We start from the raw sequence: 22889 nt of genomic DNA, 5'->3' as shown, positions 1-22889 counted from the left end.
CTATCACCTTCCCTACATTGGTACATCTTTGCTGATGGTTGAAGAGACCATTCCTTGAATGGCAGGTTCTGCCACAAGTTCCACATGTGAAGCTACCAAGTGTTGTTGTGAACGGTTGTTTGCAGCATTGGCATCTGTTGCCAAGCCACTGTAGCCACTGGTCATCATGGTGACGGATGCCAACTCACAGCTAATGGCTCCCAGATGCAATAACCAATATGTAATCATGTCACAGCTGTAAGCATCTGTGAAACAGATCTTTCATGTCTGATTGTCCATCCAGTTACCTCACTTCAAAAAGGCCTTGGGTATGCACGTGGTCATCTTCCCTCCTGTAGGCAGGCCTGAGCCAATGAAACCACATCTGGTGAGTGCCAACAAACTTGAGAGCTCTGCCTTTGAGAGGACAATCACACTCATGATTTGATCCTGTTAGGATACACTCAAAATAGGAAGATAGAAATTATTGAGCTTCTTTTCTTGATAGCTGTTATTCACAGCTGGACAGTAAGGTGCTGAGGAGAAAGGCACACACCCACCTCATGGACAAAAAACATGATGGTGTTGTAGCAAGGTGACTTCTTGTGAGCTGTCCAGCATACTTTCTAATTCCATCTCTTACCCCATTCTATGTTCTTAAAACTTAACTCTAACTCCTTTAAACTTTCTAATAATGTTCTGATCTTTCTCCCTACCCCAGCTATGACTGCAACACTATATTCTGCACCCTATCCTTTCCTTCCCCGCTATGTACTCTATATGAACGATGTGTTTTGTCTGCATAGCATGCAAGAAACAATACTTTTCAATGTATCCCAATACATATGACAATAATAAATCAAATCAAATCAAAACGTAAGGTTTCTTCATTTAGTATCATTTCCTGAGGAGAACGGAACCAGTTTCAGAAGTCGATACAAACTATTGTCCAAGTGTAAACTCGAGGGTTGCCATTGATAATTCTGATTAGACATATTCCTGGAGGTTTCATCATTTGACCCTCTCATCTCCAATTGCCCTGTTCCCACATTCGAGCCTCTGGTCACTCAATACGTCCATCCCAATGGTCTTCCTTACCCACAGCTGATTGGAAAAGGAACAGACATTTTGTCACCTGATTGGATGATTCTTGCCTGTCAATAAAATGACGTTTGATCCGTTCCATGCCTCGTGTTTCTATTTCTGACAAGTGAAAGTTTCTGAAGATAATGGAAAGAAAAACGTTTTTAATGCCCTTCTGATTTTTATGCTAGAATTTGCTCACAGACATGCCCAGAAGTTTAACTTTTCATTCCTGGAGACTCCAGGGCAACATTAAGACGATATTCGATATCCAGCAGCTGGAGGTCATGATCTGAAAGGGGGCCCAGACTGTTGGTTATCCTAGGTAGATGGAGTTTAATTTAGACAAATGCAAGGTGATGCATTTTGATAGACCAAACCAGGGCAGGACTTATTCAGTTAATGGTAGGGTGTTGGGGAGAGTTATTGAACAAAGAGATCTAGGGGTACAGGTTCATAGATGTGGAGTCACAGGTGAACAAGGTGGTGAAGAAGGCATTCAGCATTCTTGGTTGAATTGGTCAGAACACAGAAGTTGGGATGTCTTGTTGAAGTTGTACAAGATATTGGTAAGGCCACACTTGGAATACTGTGTACAGTTCTGGTCACCCTATTATAGAAAATATTAAAGTGGAAAGAGAGCAGAAAATAGTTACTAGGATGCTACCGGGACTTGATGGTTTGAGTTATAAGGAGAAGTTGGACAGACTGGGACTTTTTTTCCCTGGAGCGTAGGAGACTTAAGGATGATCTTATAGAAATCTATAAAATAATGAGGGCCATAGATCAGTGAGATAGTCAACATCTTTTCCCAAAGGTAGGGGAATCTAAAACTAGAGGGCATAGGATTAAGGTGAGTGGGGAGAAATACAGAGAAACAGAGGATGCTGAGTGTCTGGAACGAGCTACCAGAGATTGTAGCAGAGGTGGGACAATTTTGTCTTTTAGAAAGCATTTAAGCAGTTACATGGATAAGATGGGTATAGAGGGATATGGACCAAATGCAGGCAATTGGGACGAGCCTAGTAATTAAAAAAAAAGGACAGCATGGACAAGTTGAGGTGGAGGGCCTGTTTCCATGCTGTAAGCCTCTGTGACCCTATGACTCTATAAGTACGGTGACAGAGAATGAAACCTTGGAGTCTTGGTGTCCATATATTGAGTTTGATTTTAACAGGGGGGTTGGAACTGCTGGGATCATTCTGTGCAGGATGGGGAACAGATAGACATTCCTGTGGTCACTAACATGACTCCAGGATGGTATGTTGTCTTCCTGGTGCTAGGGTAAACAATGTTGTACAGCAGCTGCGGGACATTCTTCTGGGGGAAGGTGAAAAGCCAGAAGTTGTGCTCTACATTGGTGGCAATGACGTAGTTATGGAGGGTGGCACGATGGCATAGTGGTTTGTGCTGCTGCCCCACTACACTGGGGACCCAGGTTCAATTCCGGCCTTGGTCATTGTCTGTGTGGAGTTTGCACATTTTCCCTATGTCTGCGTGGGTTTCCTCCAGGTGCTCTGGTTTCCTCCCACAGATGTGGGGGTTAGGGTTGACTGGCTGTGCTAAATTGCCCCATAGTATCGGGGGGATTAGTAGGGTAAATATCTGGGTTTACCAGGGATAGGCCCTAGGAGGGATTGTTATCTCGATGGGCCAAATGGCCTCCTTTTGCACTGTGGACTCTATTATTCTTTGAGTGGATTGTATGAAGGTGTTGAATATCAGGAGTTGGGTAGAACGTTAGCCAGTCTAGCCACAAAATTGAAGACTGTCTTTCCTGAATCCTCAACTTTAGTACCTCTGTATGATAAGTGAAGATCGGGGGTTATAGTGATCCTTAACTAAATTGTCTAACTGGTTGAAGGTTTTTATGTCTGGAGCTCTGGGTGATGTCAAACTTCTCAGCAGATTGTAAGTCTATGGGCAACAGACTGTGAGCAGTATCATCTTCTGTTTCCCCTCGGGATTGCTAGTTCATGAAAAAATAACGCAGTCCCTCAATGCACTGCCCCCTAACTCTGAATTTCAGGATCGAATGGCTCTATTTTCCCAATTAGCATCATCTTTAAAGCAGGGTATGTACTTTTTCTCCATCAGACTTTGAATGCTCACTCTCCTCCATGTTTAACTCCGTACTGTGGGCTTTCAACAACTGATCCTCTTTGTCCTCATCGCCAGTGTGATAACTCAAAGTGACTCGCTGTGGCGGGTATAAAACAAGAAGATTCATTCAACGAGGAGGAACTATTTACACTAAAGAATTTGCAACATAACAACACAGATCTGCTCCCAATAACTCCCCAACTTAGTCTGCCGACTTCTAGCCCAAGGGATGCATGCCCTCACTCCCTTGTGCACACATGCTCAATTGGTTCCAGGCTGGTCATGTGGTCACATGGCCCATAAAGCATTGCCTCTTCAAAGGGCCACGCTATCACAATTTCTCATAGAGTTCAAGCCAGAATCAATTTGACTAGAGCTAAAAAAAAGGGTGCAATTACATTGTACGATGCCATCTATAGACTGCCATCTAGTGAGAAGGATGTAGTGGAACAAATCTGCAGGAAAATTACAGAGAGATTCATTTATTACCATTAAATGTACACTGGTAAATAACAGTGTAATCGGTGGAAGGGAGCAAACTTTCCTAGATGGTGTTCAGGAAAACTTTCTATAGCAGTATGTGTCTAGTCCAACAAAAAAGGCTGCACAGTGGGACCTGGTTCTTAGAAATGTTGTGGACCAAATGGGTCAAGTGTCAATGGGGAGCCATTTAGGAGATGGTGATCATTGTCTTGTAAGGTTTAGGATAATGGTAGAAATGAACAATGGGTAACACAGAGTAAGAATAATTAGCAGAAAGAAAGCCAGTTTCAAATGAGCAAGAATGGAGCTGGGCCGGATAAACAGGAACCAAATGTTGGTGGGAAGAACTGTCACAGATTAGTGGGCTGCCTTCAAAACAGAAATGATTCTCGCCCTGTCAAGGCACATTCTCTCAAAAGGGAAAGGTACAGCAAACAGTCCAGAGCCTCTCTGGATGAGCTAGATCAAAACTTAGTTAAAGAAAAAGTGTGCTTGTGACAGCCTCCAAGTAGAAAATACAATTGAGAACCTAAAGTGCCAATTAAGGACAGTAAGTGCTCACACACTTTTTTGTGATAGCAAGTGAAACACAATGGGACAAATTTTACCATCCTGCCTATCACGGGAAGGGGAGCCATTACATCCATTATGGACATGAACACGATTATGTCACCGGAGAGGGGCAGTGAAAATTGGAAATCGCAATTGCGTTGGCAAGATTGGTGACTTCTGGGTTTCGCTGGATTTTGAGCCCCTGCCATCAATTCCATAGACTGTAAGCAGGGGCTCAAGATCACCCCTATAGATTTTTTGTGATGTTAATTGAGAGATAAATATTGGCCAGGTCATTGAGAATAAATCCTGTGCTTTTGTTTAAAATACCAGCCATAGGACCTGGAGCAGGTAGGGCCTGTTTAATGTCACATTCAAAGGACAACACTTCTGACAGCATAGCACACCCTTAGTATTGCCCACAGGGTAATCTCTGATGTGGGACTTGAACCCACAATTTTCTGAGTCAATGATAAAAGTGTTACTCACTGAGGCATGACTGGCAGGGCATATATGTTTATACAACATTAAACACATGTGTACAACATGGAAATAGTAATGTCACTGGACTAGTAATCCACAGGCCCAGACTAATGATCTGGGATCAAATCCCATCTTGGCAGATGGTGGAATTTAATTCAATTAATAAATCTGGAATTGAAAGCTAGTCTCAGTAATAGTGACTGTGAATCCATCATCGATTATTGTAAAAACCCCTTAATTAATGCCTTTTAGGGAAGGAAATCTGCCATCCTTATCTGGTCTCTATGTGACTCCAGGGCCACAGCAATGCAGTTGACTCTTTAATTGCCCTCTGAACTAGCCAGGCAAGCCAATCAGGTTACGGGCAAGGGGGATGGGCAACACATGGCAGTCTTGCCAGTGTCACGCTCAAACCCATAAAAGAACAAAAAGGTATATATAAGAGAAAAAATGTAAATATATGGGACACGCAGAGATACATGTGCAGATACATCCCATAAAAAAGTCCCACATGAAGTGGGTGAAGCAGAGCAACAACAATTTACATTTATATAGCGCCATCAATGCAACAAAACATCCCCGAGCTGTTTCACAGGGCTGTTATAAAGGAGCATAAAGCCACATCCGGAGATATAAGAATAAACCAGAGAGGTAGGTTGTGAGGAGTGTCTTAAAGGAGGGAAGAGAGGTGAAGAGGTGAAGAAGTTTTGGAATGGAATTCCAAAGCCATGTCTCAGATAGCTGAAGGCACAGTTGACAATGGTTGTGCGATTAAAATCAGAAATGATAAAACAGCCAGATTTGGAAGCGTATAATGAGCTTGGAGAGTTGGGTGGAGACTATGGAGATTGGAAGGGGTAAGACCAGGGATGGAGTTGAAATCGAGGTGTTGTTTAATTGGCAGCCAGTGTAGATCAGTAAGCACAGGGGTAATGGGTGAACAGAGGTTAGCGTGAGTTAGAATACCCACAGCAGAGTTTTGAATGGTAGTGTACGTATACATGCAAACATGTGAATTAAGAGCAGGAGTAGGCCACGCCGCCCCTCGAGCCTGCTTTGCCATTCCATAAGATCATGGCTGATCTGATTGTAACTTCCCCCACATCCCTGCCAATCCCCCCAATAACCTTTCACCCCCTTGTTTATGAAGGATTATCTAGCTCTACCTTAAGAATATTCAAAGACTCTGCTTCCACTGCTTTTTGAGGAAGAAAGTTCCAGAGACTCCCAAACATGGTGAAAGAAAGAAATTCTCCTCATCTCTGTCTTAGATGCGTGACCCATCATTTTTAAAAAGTGACCGCTGCTTCTGGATCCTCCAACAAGAGGAAACATCCCTTACCAGATCCACCCTGTCAATGTCCCTCAGGGATAGAGTGAGAGAAAGTGTGTGTGTCTATCTGTGTGTGTGTTACTATAGATATATGTACCCACAGGTGAATGTTCTTTTTTGTTCAGTCTCTTGTGACAGACACTGGGATGCGGGAAATGTATTCCTTTCATTACCTCCAACCCCTGGGTACTTGAAGTGCTTCAGCGGAGCTGTGTAAAAAGCAGCAGTGCGTTGCAATGTGTTTTACAACCCCTGCCCTCCCTCCTCCCCACCCACCGTCCTGTGCAACTTTTGCAATGAATCAGATGCCAATATAAACCCAAGCGGGTGGGCTGTCTGCTCTTAGTCAGTTGCAACCAGTTAATACGACATCAAGTCCTGGTTGAACAGTAACTGGATGCTACCCGCCAGAGTCTCTGCTGTCCTGCTATCTGTGTAACGGCACATCTCTCTCTCTCTTTCTTTCTCTAAGAATGGTCAAACACTGAGGAGCCAACATGCGCGTAACTCCAGGCCACCTCTTCTTCATTGGGCTGATACTTAAAGACAACTTTGTCGTTGACACAAAGCCAGTGCAAAGTCAGAATGGTAAGATTGAGTCCACCTTTAAGTTCTTTTTTATTGTTAATCAGAATATAACATTACTGTTAATTACTATTAAATATAACATAAGCACAGCTCAGAAATTACTCTTGGCCAATATTAGCAACAGCCCCTGAATATGTGTTTAAAACTTTCCTTTAACTGTGATGTTAATAGAGGGTATTAGTTTCTATGATCAAGGGAACCATTGGCCCCAATGGTTTCCTTCTGAGCTGCGAAACTCACTCAGTGGATTAGCGCACATGGGAATTGCATAGGAACCCCTTAAATCTTTATCTGCTGATATCACTCAAAGCAATTCCTCTGCTCATATAGATAGGTTCAATCCCCAGTTGTAATGGTGATACTCAGCGTTAGATTTTGACTGTGTTATAGTGTAAAACGGTTAAACAATTCCAACAGAAGTAAAAATCAGGAGAGATGTAAAACAAGTTTCCTTAGGATTGAAGAGTTGCATTTCCATAGCACCTTTTATAATCTCAGGATATCCTAAAGGAGCTTTACAGTCACTTTTGAAGTACTTCTGAATTGTTGGTACTGTTGTAATGCAGCAGACAACTTGTGCACAGCAAACTTCCACAACACCAGTGAGAAAATGAGCAAATAGTTTGTTTTAAATTTTGGTTGAGGGGTAAATGTTAGCTCAGGAAACTGGGGAGAACTTGAATATGGGCCATTTTTCATTATTAGAGACATAGAGTAGTTCATTTTTATTTATTAGTGTCACAGGTAGGCTTACATTAACACCGCAATGCAGTTACTGTGAAAATCCCCTAGTCGCCCCACTCCGGCACCTGTTCGGATATGCTGAGAGAGAGTTTAGTGTGGCCAATGCACCTAACCAGCACGTCTTTTGGACTGTGGGAAAAAATCAGAGCACCCGGAGGAAACACGGGGAGAAGGTGCACAGACAGTGACCCAAGCCAGGAATCGAACCTGGGTCTCTGGCACTGTGAGGCAGCAGTTCTAACCACTGTGCCACTAGTGCAAGAACTGTATAAAACTGTAGCTTGACAGCAAATGGAGGATTGCATATAATTCTGTTCGCCACATTGAAAGAAGGGCAGAATCGTAATTGAGGGCATGATTTACAAGGATGTTGTCAGGAATGGAGCATTTTAGCTACAAGGAAAGAGTGGAAAGGCTGGGATGGTTTACTTTGGAAAAGAGGCTGATTTACTTGAGGGTTATCTCAAGTGGATAGGAAGGACCTCTTTAGCAGATAGGTCAATAACCAGGGGGACAGTTTAAAGTAATTGGTAGAGGCAAATTGGCAGAAACCCTCATTTAAAAAAAAAACTTGGATATGCATTTGAAGGCCATAACTTCCTTCAAGAGCTACAGACCAAGGTTGAAAATGAGGGTTAAGCTAGATAGATCCATTTATTTAATAGTGTCACAGGTAGGCTTACATTAACACTGCGATGAAATCACTGTGAAAATCCCCTAGTCGCCACACTCCAGCGCCTGTTTGGGTACACTGAGGGTGAATTTAGCATGGCCAATGCACTTAACCAATAGTCTTTTGGACTGTGGGAGGAAACAGGAGCATCTGGAGGAAACCCACGCAGACATAGGGAGACTATGCATACAGAGTGACCCAAGCCAGAAATTGAGCCCAGGTCCATGGCACTGCGAGATAGCAATGCTAACCGCTGCACCACCATGCTGCCCCTGTCGGCTAGTACAGCAATGATGGGCCAAATGGTCTTCTTCTGTGGAATATCCTTCCTAGGCTGCATCAGAGGACAATTACCTGCAATAAGCACATTGCTGTGGATGTGAGTCACGTGTCAGTCTGATCAGCTAAGGACAGTAGATTTCCTTCCCTGAAGCAAATTAATGAATCAGATGGATTTTTAAACCAAATCAACTATGGTCACCATTTAATTTCAGATTTATTGATTTTAAATTCCACCAGCTGCCTTGGTGGGATTTGAACATGTTTCTCCCCAGAGGATTAGCCTGGGCCTCTGGATTACTAGCGCAGTGACATATATCACTATGCCACCCTCTTCTATTGACAATGAAAGTCGTGTGGAGTTTAAAATGGGAAGCCTATTTGCTGTTTTGTTTTGTTTCGCATGAATGATCAAAATGTATTCACCCCCTATATGTGTAACCTATTGTGTTTAATGTTCTTGGCATTGATTTTTGTAACAGTGGAAGTACAAACTGTACTTCATCAAGAGGTGGAAACTTACACCATGACAACAACATTCTTTACATTAATGAGGATACAAGACAACAAAAACTTACCTTTAGATATTGCCTTTGGTGCAGCTAAATATCACAAGGCACTTCATAGGAATGTAAATCAAACAAGATTAGGCATTGAACCAAATAAGGTGATATTAGAACAAGTGACCAACAGCTTGGATCAAAGAGATAGGTTTTACAGTACTTCTGGACTACATTCCGAGATCATTGAACAACTACAGTACAGAAGGAAACAATTTGGATCATCAAGCCTGCACTGGCAACAATCCCACCCAGGCTCCCTCCCCATAATCTGACTCACTTACCCTGCTAATCCCTCTGACATGAAGGGACAATTTTTAACATGGCCAATCCACCTAACTCGCATGTCTTTGGACTGTGGGAGGGAACCGGAGCACCCAGAGGAAACCTACACAGACACAGGGAGAACATGCAAACTTCACCAGACAGTCACCCGAGGCTGGAATTGAACCGGGGTCTCTGGCACTCTGGGGCAACAGTGCTAACAACTGTGTCACTGTGCCGCCCCATACACACAGAGATGCAATATAGTTTGGGGCATCTGCCTCAAAGGCTTAATGGAAAAAGGCCACTATCTAAGGAGTTCCCACCATAGTATAAGGAGAGGGCTGAAATCCACGTAAAACCCCTTGGGTTGTATGCACGAGGGAATGTTTGACATGAAGTGTAAATGTACTTTGTCAATATAACCTGTAACGGCAAGTGTAGTGAGGTACCTGATGGACAGCTTCAAAATAAAATGCGTTGCACTTAAGTAATGTTAAATTTGAACTGTTATGTAATATACCTAAACAAACCTTACGAACAAAGTATGATTTTGAAACAAAAAAGCATGAGCCTGCTTATGATAAATGGACAATTAGCATCATTCAAATTGCTAGGAGGGGAATGACATAAGAATGTGTTTCGTGGTTTCCCACTAAAACTGGGAGCGTCGAGTTTTTCCAACTTACAAACAAGCTGAAATTAACTGTTCTTATCTCTTTCTAAGTTTCTAAGTGTGGCATTCATCCTGCACGGGGAGGGGTCCCGTTTTGGCTGAATATGTGGAATCGTATTGTTGGGGGCAAGGAGTCGGAGCCTGGAGCACACCCTTGGCAGGTAAGGCATATTGTGTCCTAGGGCCGAAGGTAGACAGTTGTTGAAAACCATGGGCTATTAATGTGGTAATGTGACAATGTGGGCATTGGACTCTAAACCAACTGGCTGACTTTGAGTCCCAGAATCTAAGTTACAGAACTCCCACTTACCTGATGAAGGGGCGGCGCTCCAAAAGCTAGTGGCTTTTGCTACCAAATAAACCTGTTGGACTTTAACCTGGTGTTGTGAGACTTCTTACTGTGCTCACCCCAGTCCAACGCCAGCATCTCTACATTGAGTCTGAGTGAACTGCTGGCTGGGATATCGCGAGAGGTTCTTTAACAGTTACAAGTGACATGATGACATATTCAGTGGACTGGATCTAATTGAATGTGTTCAGCCACAGAGATTCCATCCACTCAGTTTGCTGGGATGCTGAATTATTGATAACACTTTGTCAATGCGTTAGGAAAGATACAGAACTTACTGAAATCAATCATGAAGGAGGTGAAGAGAAGGCTAAGACTTACATTCTAGAAAGAAGGAAGCTGAAACAGAAATGGAAGTCCCATTCGGCCCATTGAAGCTTCTCATGTTATCCTGTTATGGTAGAAACTGTATTGTTTTAAGTCCCTATGCCTTAATATCTATATATTAGTTAAAGTATATATGTCTATTTATTTATTAGTCACAAGTAGGCTTACATTAACACTGCAATGAAGTTATTGTGAATATCCCCTAGTCGCCTTACTCTAGCACCTGTTTGGCTGCACTGAGGGAGAGTTTAGCATGGCCAATGCGCCTAACCAGCATGTCTTTCAGACTGTGGGAGGAAACTGAAGCACCCAGAGGAAACTCATGCAAACATGGGGAGAACATGCAGACTCCGAACAGACAGTGACACAAGGCAGGAATCGAACCCAAATCCTAGTGCTGTGAGGCACTAAATCTAATCTAATTAATATGTGTTGAATACTCAATGGTGTAGATCAGATAAATGCCTAGTATTACTTCAGGGTAAACTAGGAAAATAGGAGCACAAAATTCAAATTTTAAAGAGTGAAAAGTAGAGTTAAAACGGTGATTGGGAGGAAACTGATTTTGAACTTCAAAGTAATATAAATACAGGGGATAATCTTCCAGAGAAGGAGATATTGGGACAGGAATTGGCCAAAAAGATAGGATTTGTAGAGATTTGGAGAGATTTGTTGAGAGATTTGAAGAGTTTACGGGCATGGCCTTGTTAACCTGTGGCACAACCTTTAGTGACTGATATTGTTCCTTCACTCACAAAAACTTGCACCTTCTGAGTATTAAGTGCAACATGTGAACTGTTATGAGGATTCAGACTCGAATAGAATAAATAATGACTGGCAAAAGTATAACATTCTCGGACTAATCTTATTGAAATATGTCTCAAAATCACTAGGATGTGAATAGCTCACTGATCAATAAGACCAGGCAAAACCAATTAACAAGAAATAAAACTCACAAACTGAACTCTTTCGATTCAGTTGGGTCCCCATTTTATAAATATCTCACAAACACCGAATCCTCCTCACCCATAGGACAATGGGGCCTTTCTAACTTTAAGTTATGGGATCAAAGGTTTACACATCCAGTTATATCCACAAAGCTGAAACTTTTACATAGCCACCAGCCTTGCCCTTAAATATATTTTCTTTAACCCGCAGAGATACTGGTCTCTTTCACCCTGGCATTCTGTCTTTACCTTGACCACAGAAAAACTGGTACTTCCACTCCAGCTCTCCACTTTAATTCAGAGTCACGCTTTCCCCAAAACGATGCTCACTTTTTTCCTGACCTGGCCCAGCTAGTTCTCCTTTTACCTCTGCTTGCATCCAGAGCGCTGCTCCGACACTCAGGGGAAAGGTACAACTTACGACGTGTCACCCAAAGTTGGGCTGTATAGCGAGGAAGAAAGGGAGGCACATCTTCTTTATACCCCTCTGTATGTGTTCAGAACCTGTGATAATTAGGGATTGTCTACTCTCTGCATGGGCAGCTCTGTATAGCGAGGAAGAAAGGGAGGCACATCTTCTTTATACCCCTCTGTATGAGTTCAGAACCTGTGATAATTAGGGATTGTCTACTCTCTGCATGGGCAGCTCTGTAAATGGCCAAGGGTGAAGTCACCCCTCATGGACAGAGTCCCAAAAAACTGTCTCAAAGTACCTTTTCTGACTCAAAACTCTCAAAGCGACCTTGCATTCCACATGCTTGGTAAGCATCACCCAGGTGTATCCTGCACAATGTTCCAAAGCTCCTCACTCCTCTGACCGTAATGATTACAGTAAGAAGTCTGACAACACCAGGTTTAAGTCCAACCGATTTATTTGATAGTAAACTCACAAGCTTTCGAGGTTTCCCTCTTCGTCAGGTGAATGAAGAGTTCTGGCCTCAGACAGAGCATATAACAGCACAGACAGTTTACAGATTACTGATTAGAATGCGAATCTTTACACCTAACCTGCTATTCAAGTCTTAAAGTGGCCGACAATGTGAGTGGAAGGAGTACTGAGCAAGGTTAGAGAGATGTGTATTGTGTGTGTACTGTCTCGAATACACATCTCTTTAACCTGTGCTCAGTGCTCCTTCCACTCACATTGCTAGCCACTTTAAGACTTGAATAGCAGGTTAGGTGTAAAGATTCGCATTCTAATCAGTAATCTGTAAACTGTCTGTGCTGTTTATAGGAAGCCTTTATAGGAAGGGGTTTAGCCTTTATAGGAAGGGGTGTAGAATACAAGAGCTGGAGTCTAATGTTGCAGTTGTATAGAATGTTGGTTAGGCCGCATTTAGAGTACTGCATCCAGTTCTGGTTGCCTTACTACCGAAAGGACGTGGAGACTCTGGAGAGAGTGCAGAGGAGGTTTACCAGGATGTTGCCAGGTATGGAAGGACTGGGTTATGAGGGAAGATTGAACAAATTAGGGCTCTTTTCCCTTGAAAGACGGCAACTGAGGGGGGATCTAATAGAGGTATATAAGGTTATGAAGGGTATAGATAGAGTAAACAGAGGTAAGCTATTTCCTATGATAGAGACACACAGTACGAGGGGCCATGGGCTTAAGGTGAGGGGGGAGAGGTATAACACAGATATTAGAGGGAGGTTTTTCACACAGAAGGTAGTGGGGGTATGGAATGCTCTGCCAAGTAAGGTGGTGGAGGCAAGCACGCTGGAGTTGTTTAAGAGTAACTTAGACAGGTACATGAGTGGGTTGGAGATGGGTGGATATAGGACATTGTTTTAAATAAGGTTAATTAGCATTGGGGCATCCCTGGTAATGTAAATGGATATGGTATGATAATAATGTTTTTTCTCTTTTCATTCACAGGTTTTAAGTCGGTCCGCCTTGTTGTCCAATGAAGGGCATACATGTGATGGGTCGTACTTGGGCTGCTCTTGGTTGTTCGAGATTGGCCTAGTGCTTCATGTCGTTAGTGTGTGCTTAAACTGGACCAGGTGCTGGGCAAGATGACAGCTCAGTGACTATCACTGTTTGCTGTGCAGACACATGGATTTGGGCCAGTGTCTGTGGGAGTTTGTGCATTCTCCCCGTGCTTGCGTGGGTTTTCTCCGGGTGCTCCGGTTTCCTCCCACACCCCAAAGATGTGCTATTAGGCTGATTGGCAGTAACAAATTGTCCCTAAATTAGATTCCCTCAATGTGGATGGCCATAAAACAGTAGATAAGCGTCATGGGTGGAGGGGGGGACTGGTAGTGTTAAAATGGCGGCGCGGGCTCGTTGGGCCGAAGGGCCTGTTTCCCGGGCTGTTTTTGTTCTTTGTCCTTTGTTATATGTTCTGTCTGAGGCCAGAACTTTTCATTCACCTGACGAAGAGGGAAACCTCGAAAGCTTGTGTGTTTACTATCAAATAAGTCGGTTGGACTTAAACCTGATGTTGTCAGATTTATCACTGTGTTTACCCCAGTCCAACGCAGGCATCTCCGCGTAATGATTACAGTCAGATCAGAAGGAGTTACAAAATGTCATCCTGACAATGTTTTGACAATCGTAAGTATTTGTACCAATGGAATGTTTGCAATAAGAACAGACCCCTCACCTGACTTCTTATCATTTTGGTCAACTGATTGCCTACATCCTGTGTCAGGGGTCAGATCAGAAACTCCAAGGTATTTTATGAAGTTAGCCTAGACCCTGATTTTTCTTTTTGATTTTGGCATCAGGGTGAGCATAAGATATTTTGCTCCAAATATGATTCAAGTGACCCACTAGAAAACAAACTTAATTTAAGAACACAGCTAGAATATAACAAAAAGAATTAGCATAAATTTTACTCATTAAAGTACTTAAGCTTGACAAACTATAAGTCTTAACAACTAACAATCTCTATAGTTCCAATTTAAGCAACATGCCCATAGAGGTAAATCCCTTCTTCAGAACCAGACCATAAGACCATAAGATATAGGAGCAGAATTAAGCCATTTGGCCTTTTGAGTCTGGTCCACAATTCAATCATGGCTGATATGACTCTCACCCCCATTCTCCTGCCTTCTCCCATTACCTTTGGTCCCCTTTTTGATCAAGAACCTATCTATCTCTGTTTTAAAGACAGTTAACACCAAAAGCAGAAATGCTTATGGGATGCTGGATTTTCAGCCTTTTAACACCACTGGACAGCAATCCAGACAGACAACTGTCTTCTAATTCTCATACAGCAATCTCCAAAGATCCACTCCCAAACAGTGGAGGTGTGGAAAAGGAGAGTTATTTCCTGGCAGATTCCAGTCTTTAAATTCAGAGAGAGAAATAGAGGCAGAGCATGCGATGTCACTCTAAAGATCCCAACCAGCAGACTGCCCTTGATTTCTCTGTGTAAGCATAGCTCCACAAAGTCACCTGATATTACTGTCAATCAACCCAATCAAATTTGATTCTGCAAAACCCCAGGAGAACACTGAAAACAACAAAACAGCATTAGTCCAGCTTAAAACAAACATTCTAACAATTAGGAACAATTATGCTGCTGCAGTAAAAATATGGAGCTGCTGGTTACAGTCCAGCTGGCACCGGTTAGAACACACTGTTAAAACAGATCCTGTACAAAAAACATTTCTTAAAGGTACAGTATCATCACACCTGTCTTAGAAATGTAGCACACAGGACATTCCCAGGTTTGCCTTACTATTTTCCACTCCCTCATCCCTTGTTTTTTTCCATAAAGATCAAGTGGTCAACTTGACTTAAAATATCATGCCTTACGTACAATCTCGTAGTCTAGCAGACATCACTGTAGTCATGGCGTGCACCAAAGATTCATCTATTACATTGTCACTTCGGTCCTTATTCACATAACTGACTTCCTTAATCTTCACACCATAATATACTCTCACATTTATCTGTGTTGAACTTAATTTGCTAATTATTTACCCACTCTGCAAGTTTATAAATGACTATCATCTTCCAATTTGTGCCATCAATTAAAAGTTGAATTTTTGATTCCAAATTTCAAATTGCTAATGTAAATGGTGGATAGCTAGCTCGCTGAAATCTGTTTGCAGCCACCCAATCTAAATAAATTCAAAAATAATTGGATGGGCCACTGCAGGATTCTGGGCATTGCACTTTAGGAAGGATGGCAAAGCCTTGGAGAGGGTGCACAGAACATTTACTGGAGTGGCAGCAAGGATGAAGGACTTCAGTTAAGTGGTAAGACTAGAAAGTCTGGAATTGTTCTCTTTAGAGTGGAAAATGTTAAGAGGGAATGTAATAAAGGTGATGAAAAAGGATGGGGAGTTTGATGGGGAAGATGCGTGGCATGGTGGCACAGCAGTTAGCCTTTTTGCCTCACAGCACCAGGGACCTAGGTTTGATTCCTGGCTTGGGTCACTGTCTGTGTGGAGTTTGCAAGTTCTCCCTATGTCTGCATGGAATCCCTCTGGGTGCTCCAGTTTCCTCCCACAGTCTGAAAGATGTGCTGCTTATATAGATTGGCCATGCTAAATTGCCTCTTAGTGTCGGGGGCATTAGCTAGGGTAAATGCATGGGGTTACGAGGATAGGATCTGGGTGGGATCATGGTCAGTGCAGACTCATAAGAACATAATAAGAACATAAGAAATAGGAGCAGGAGTAGGCCATCCAGCCCTTCGAGCCTGCCCCGCCATTCAATAAGATCATGGCTGATCTGTTGTGTCTCAGTTCCACATTCCCGCCCTCTCCCCATAACCCTTAATCCCCTCGCTTATCAAAAACCCATCAACCCGCGTCTTAAAAATATTTAGCGAGGCAGCCTCCACCACCTCAACGGGCAGAGAATTCCAGAGATTCACCGCCCTTTGAGTGAAGAAGTTCCTCCTCAACTCCGTTCTAAACCGCCCCCCCTTTATCTTGAGGCTGTGCCCCCTAGTTCTACTGTCCTTTCTGAGCGGGAAGAGCCTCTCCACCTCTATCCTATCCATCCCATTCATCATCTTATACGTCTCAATGAGATCTCCCCTCATTCTTCTAAACTCTAACGAGTACAAGCCTAGTTTATTCAGCCTCTTCTCATAGCTCAACCCCCTCAACTCCAGCATCAGCCTAGTAAACCTCCTCTGCACTCCCTCCAAGGCCAAAATATCCTTGCATAAGTACGGCGACCAAAACTGCACACAGTACTCCAGCTGCGGCCTCACCAATGCCCTATACAGCTGCAGCAAGACCTCCCTACTTTTATATTCAATCCCCCTCGCGATGAAGGCCAGCATCCCATTCGCCTTCCTGACCACCTGCTGCACCTGCAAGCTGGGTTTTTGCGACTCATGCACAAGGACCCCGAGGTCCCTCTGCACCGTCGCCTGCTGCAGTTTTTCGCCCCGTAAGTAATAGTCCTTCCTACCATTATTCCTACCAAAGTGGACCACCTCGCACTTGCCAACATTAAATTCCATTTGCCATTTCCTGGCCCATTCGCCCAGCCTATCTAGATCCTTCTGCAGACTCTCCACATGCTCCACGCAATTTGCCGTTCCACCAATCTTGGTGTCATCAGCAAATTTCGACACCCTACACACGGTTCCCTCCTCCAGATCATCTATATAAATGGTAAATAGCTGAGGCCCCAGCACCGACCCCTGGGGCACTCCACTAGTCACCAACCGCCAATCCGAATAGCACCCATTAACCCCCACTCTCTGTCTCCTATTTGACTCGATGGGCCGAATTGCCTCCTTCTGCACTGTGGGATTCTATGATTCTATGATTGAGAGAAACTGTTTTTAATAGCTGAAGGTTCTTTCATCACAGATTTAACAAGAGAACCTGAGGAGAGTTGTTGTGATCTGGAATTCATTGCCTGAAAGGGTGCTAAAAACACTTGGAATTTACAGAAATAATGAAAAGCAATGAATGAATACAGGGTTATCGGGGGGAGCAAAGAGATTGGACTAAATGAATTGCACTTTCAAAGAACTGGCATAGGCATGATGGGCTGAACGGCCTCCCTCTGCACTGAATAATTCGATGTATATTTTGTGGCTTTAATGGTGTCCAAAACTTTGGCAGGTTTCTTTGAAACGACGTAAATCCCATTACTGCGGAGGGACAATTATCAGCGAGAAGTGGGTGTTGACAGCTGCCCATTGCATCCGGGACAGGTACAGATATACTGAAGTTGTCATCTTTTCACCAGAAATGCATTTCATCACTTAAAATCAATCTTACAAAATTAAAAAACCTTCCCGTGAAAGTAAATCTTTATGTCTGCCTAATTTAAATATATCTACTAATGACTTTGCGATAGGAGGACTCAATGGGCAGTAATATAATGCATTGATTGATAGATTTAAAGGCATAACCTTTTATTCGTTACCCCTTAATATGTTTGTCTAGCTCCTCTGTAAGTGCATCCATAATATTTGCCTCTGCTGTTTCTTCTTGTCGCATGTTCCACATTCTCACCTCTCAACTCAATTTCAGTTCTAACATTTTCAATTAACCTTCACAGCTCCCTGTCTTAAAAGCCTAACGAGAATATGAAATAGGAGCCATACAGCCTCTCGAGCCTGCTCCATCATTCAGTAAGATCATGGCTGATCCGTTTGTGCTGAATTCCACATTCCGACCTACCCCTGTTAACCTTTGATTTCCTTGCAAAACAAAAATCTATCTACCTCTGCCTTAAAAATATTCAGTGACCCCGCCTTAAGGCAGGGTCTGAGGTAGAGTTCCAAAGTTGCACAACCCTCTGAGAGAAAGCATAGCTGTGGTAAAAGGGAAACTCCTAATTTTAAAACAGGGCATCATTGTTTTGGGCACACCTATGAGAAGAAACATTCTTTTCACATTCACCTGGCTAAGAACATTCAGGAACTTAAATACTTCAATCAAGTCACCTGACATTTTTCTGAACTCCAGCAGAAATAAGCCCTATCTCTTCATTATGCAATCCACTCATTCCAGGCATCAATATAGTCAACTTTGACTTTTAAGGGGCGTCTTGACAAGTACATGAGTAGGATGGGAATGGAGGGATATGGTCCCCGGAAGGGTAGGGGGTTTTGGTTCAGTCAAGCAGCATGCTTGGTGCAGGTTTGGAGGGCCAAAGAGGCTGTTCCTGTGCTGTAATTTTCTTTGTTCTTTGAACCTCCTCTGAACTGTTTACATAATGAATGGTGGAGTAGGCCCGAAGGGCCAAATGGCCTCCTCCTTCTCCTACCTTCTATGTTTCTATATTATTTATATCCTTCATTAAATAAGGAGACTAAAGCTGCACACAGTATTCAAGATGCAGTGTCACCAATGTCCTTGGTATAACATACATATTAAAAGATAGCATTCCATTAGCTTTCTTGATTATATGTTGTACCTGTTTACTACATTTTGCACTCATGCACAAGAATACCTTCTACACCTCGGAATTCTGCAGTTTTTCTCCGTTTAAGTAATACCCTGCTTTTTTATTCTCCCTGTTAAAGTGAATATTTTTGCCCACATTATACTCCACCTGCCAAATTTTTGCTCACTCACTCAATCTTTCGATATCCGCTGCAAACCCCTTATTGTCTTCTTCACTACATACTGTCCCTACCTATCTCTGTGTTGTTTGCAAATTTAACTGCAGTACTTTCACACCCCTCATCTAAGTCATTGGTGTAAGTAGTAATAAAGTGGAGGCTCTGTGGGACTCCAGTCAGCACAGCCTGCCAAACAGACAAAGACCTATTTATACATACTCTCCGTTTTTGGCCAGCCAGCCAATCTTCTACAATAAAAGCAAAATATTACATATGATGGAAATCTGAAATTAAAACTGAATATCAGAAAATCTTTGCAGTTTTGATAGCATCAGTGGAGAGAAAAACAGAGTTAACATTTTGAGTCTGTATGACTTTTCTTCAGAGATAAGACAGAGAGACATGTGATGGATTTTCTACTGTATAAGCGGGAATGGAACAGGTGGAGCAAAGCCAATCTTCTATTCAGGCTAATATGTTACCCCTTACACTGTAAGCTTTTATTTATTGCAATAATCTTTGATGTGGCACCTTATTAAATGCACACTTTGCAGTGGGGATCTGCGGGAGGTGGGGGGGGGGGGGGGTGCGGAGAGGGGAGAAGGGGGGAAGTTGTGCACTCCTCAACTAACATTTGGCCAGGGAGCGGGCAGGAATCAACTGGGCCCGGGGGGTTGGTGGCATTGACCAGGTTGGATCGGATGGGAGGGGTGTGCGATCGGATGGGTGATGGTGCAATTGAATGGAGGTGGGTGGGGTGTGGAGTGGATAGGGGGGTGGGCGGGTGGATGGGGGGGTGGTGTAAGGGGTGATATCCAGGGGGATGTGGGAGTCGAAGTGTTTTCTCACATTATATATAATGACCTCTAAGTCTAATTTTAAGGATATGCCCCTGCCTGGGCTTTGTCCACTAGAGGAAATAGTTCTGTATCTATCCCATTGAATTATTTGATGATCTTAAACATTTAAACTGTATCACCTTCCTAATCTTCTAAACTCAAGGCAACACAAGTCAGCCCTCGAAAGGAGGGTTTGCAATCCATCCACAACACTAGGACGTCCCAAGGTGAATTATAGCAACTAGAATAATTTCTAAAACAAAAACAGGAAATGCTGGATAAACTCAGTGGCCCACAATGGAAATCTCCATTGGCCTCAGGCAGGATTTTACAATCTTGCCCGGGCAAGGCTGTAAAATCCCACCCGGCAGGTCTGGCAGCATTGGTGGACAGAGAAACTGAGTTAACGTTTTGCCCTGCCTTCTACAGAACTGAAGAGAGACAGAAATGTGATGAATCAGATTGTTGGAGTGATGGGTGGAGGAGGTGGGGCAGAATGGAAGGCCAGGGGTTGGGGCAGAGCAAAGGAAGGATTGACAAAGGTGTCAAGGACACAATACAAAGGAGGGTGTCAATGGTGCCTTTGTGGACTAAAGAGTGCTAATAGTTACAAAGGTAAGACGGCTTATCTCTTCACAGATGTTGCCAGACCTGTTGAGTTTATCCAGCATTTCCTGTTTTTATTTTGGATTTTCAGCATCTGCAGTATTTTGCTTTTATGTTTTTTTTAAATGTTGTCTCTGTGTAATACAAGAAACATGGCAGTTAGCTAGTGCACAGCAAGATCCCATAAACAGCAATGCGATAATGTCCAGATGACCTGTTTTAGTGATGTTGATCAGAGGATGAAAATCGGGAGAGAAGCGGAAGAGAACTCCACTACTTTTCTTCGAAATTGGGTCACAAAATATTTCACATCCACCTGAGAAAGCGGACCTTATAATTTAACCCTTTCGAGCTCTTTGAGCATTGATTTGAATTATTATTATCGCATGTATTAGGATACAGTGAAAAATATTGTTTCTTGTGTGCTATACAGACAAAGCATACTGTTCGTAGAGAAGGAAAGGAGAGGGTGCAGAACATTATAGTCATAACTATATAGATCAACTTAATACGAGGTAGGTCCATTCAAAAGTCTTATGGCAGCAGGGAAGAAGTTGTTCTTGAGATGGTTAGTACGTGACCTGAGACTCTTGAATCTTTTTCCTGATGGAAGAAAGTTTGTCCAGGGTGTGTGGGATCCTTGATTATGCTGGCTGTTTTGCCGAGGCAGCGGGAAGTGAGCATAGAGAGCAGATTGCCAACTAGTCCACTCACTATGGGTTCCAGTTGATAGGAGAGAATGTCTCCTCAGTAACATACTGTATTCGTTACCCTTTGCTTCTTTCGGTTGGCCTCAGGAACATCTTATCCGTGTTGAAGGTGACAGCTGGGGAATACAACCTGAAGAACTTGGAGAAAGCGGAGCAAACTCAAACGGTCAAACGCGTCATCATACACCCCAAATTCAAGGCTGCCTACCCAGTTGAGTATGACATTGCTCTTCTGGAACTCAATGGCATCTTCACCTTTGGTAACTTTTAGTTGAGCAACTTTTATTTATTGACATGGTATCCATAAAGACTGTTGTTCAAACATCAGGTTCTACCCCATAACACTGATACATTACTGGTTTCATGCTGGTACATACTTGCAACTTGGCAGTGCTGGTTTTTACTGGCAGGTAAACAAGGTCTTTAATCTCTCCTGACCTGAGCCATGACATTCACCTGCCTCTTTGTCAGAAGGTTATGAGTTCCAGCCCCAATCCAGCTGCCTGAGTGATTGGCACTCCAGTACTAAAAGGGTGCTGAATGGTCTGTTTCGGTGTGGTATCATTCTGTGAATTATTAAACAGGCATTTCTACAGTTTCATGTTATAAAATCACAGAACCCTCCACTGCAGAAGGAGGCCATTCGGCCCATGGAGTCTACACCGACCACAATCCCACCCAGGGCCTACGCCCATAACCCATTCCATTTACTCTAGCTAGTCCCCCTGACACTAAGGGGCAATTTAGCATGGACAATCCCCCTAACCCGCATATTTTTGGAATGTGGGAGGAAAGCAGAGTTCCCAGAGGAAACCCATGCAGAAACAGAGCGAGCCAAACTCCAGAGCCAAGCCGGGAATTGAACCTGGGTCCCTGGCGTTGTGAGGCAGCAGTGCTAACCACTGTGCCACCGTGCTGCCAGACTCTGCGCCCAGTGTCAGAAAAACAAATTAGCAATAAAGGGCATTGCAGTAATCATATGCTTTGAAATGTGTTATAGATTTGTCATTTAAGGATTCTGACAGAAGTGGAAAGACTTATTGAACAAGAAATAATGATTAATTAATGAGAAATGTGTCTTCTGATTAGTAAACCACAGCTTATTTACTCACTTAGCAATTGCGACATTTGGATGGGGTGTGAGGAGGGCAGCCATTGAGAAAATTAGGGTAGATTTTCTGAAAGAACAAGGGATTTTCCTCCCTAACTAAAGATGTTGGGGTTATCCAATTCACAAGCATCCTCACCTCAGTGTGCCCAGGTTCATTTTGTATTCTGGTTTCTTTAGAAGTTCTTTGATGCTTTCTTTCCTTACTTTCTTTTAACCGTAGAAAATTACAGCTCAGAAACAGGTCTTTTGGCCCTTCTTGTCTGTGCCAAACCATTTTTTGCCTAGTTCCACTGACCTGCACTTGGACCATATCCCTCCACACCCCTCTCATCCATGAACCCGTCCAAGCTTTTCTTAAATGTTAAAAGTGACCCCGCATTTACCACTTTATCCGGCAGCTCATTCCACACTCCCACTACTCTCTGCGTGAAGAATACCGCCCCCCCCCCCAATATTCCCTTTAAGCTTTTCTCCTTTCACCCTTAACCCATTGCCTCTGTTTTTTTTCTCCTCTAGCCTCAGTGGAAAAAGCCTACTTGCACTCATTCTATCTATACCCATCGAAATCTTATACACAGCCCATTCCTAATGGCCCCTTCATGAGTCGCTGATACAACTGAGTGGCTTGCTAAGCCATTTCAGAGGGCAGTTAAGAATCAACCACATTGCTGTGGCACCAAGAGTATGCTCTTCCTTCTTTT

The 22889-nt window shown here is 43.1% G+C and overlaps 1 protein-coding gene across 1 annotated transcript in view; it reads left to right on the top strand.

The window, feature by feature from the left end:
* LOC145343750 (ovochymase-2) overlaps window positions 1-22889 on the top strand; it is a 95683-nt gene that overhangs the window by 12324 nt on the left and 60470 nt on the right. The window contains exons 2-5 of the mRNA XM_080190036.1: window positions 6489-6604; window positions 9852-9961; window positions 17472-17563; window positions 21165-21337. Coding sequence (XP_080046162.1) covers window positions 6514-6604; window positions 9852-9961; window positions 17472-17563; window positions 21165-21337 — 466 coding nt within the window. The 5' untranslated portion in view covers window positions 6489-6513. The remainder of the gene's footprint in view (window positions 1-6488; window positions 6605-9851; window positions 9962-17471; window positions 17564-21164; window positions 21338-22889) is intronic.

Source organism: Carcharhinus amblyrhynchos, chromosome 6, assembly GCF_965287045.1.
Source record: "Carcharhinus amblyrhynchos chromosome 6, sCarAmb.v2.hapA, whole genome shotgun sequence".
NCBI lineage: Eukaryota > Metazoa > Chordata > Chondrichthyes > Carcharhiniformes > Carcharhinidae > Carcharhinus > Carcharhinus amblyrhynchos.
Note: the sequence above shows the minus strand (reverse complement) of the source record. Positions and strands in the feature narration are given on the sequence as shown.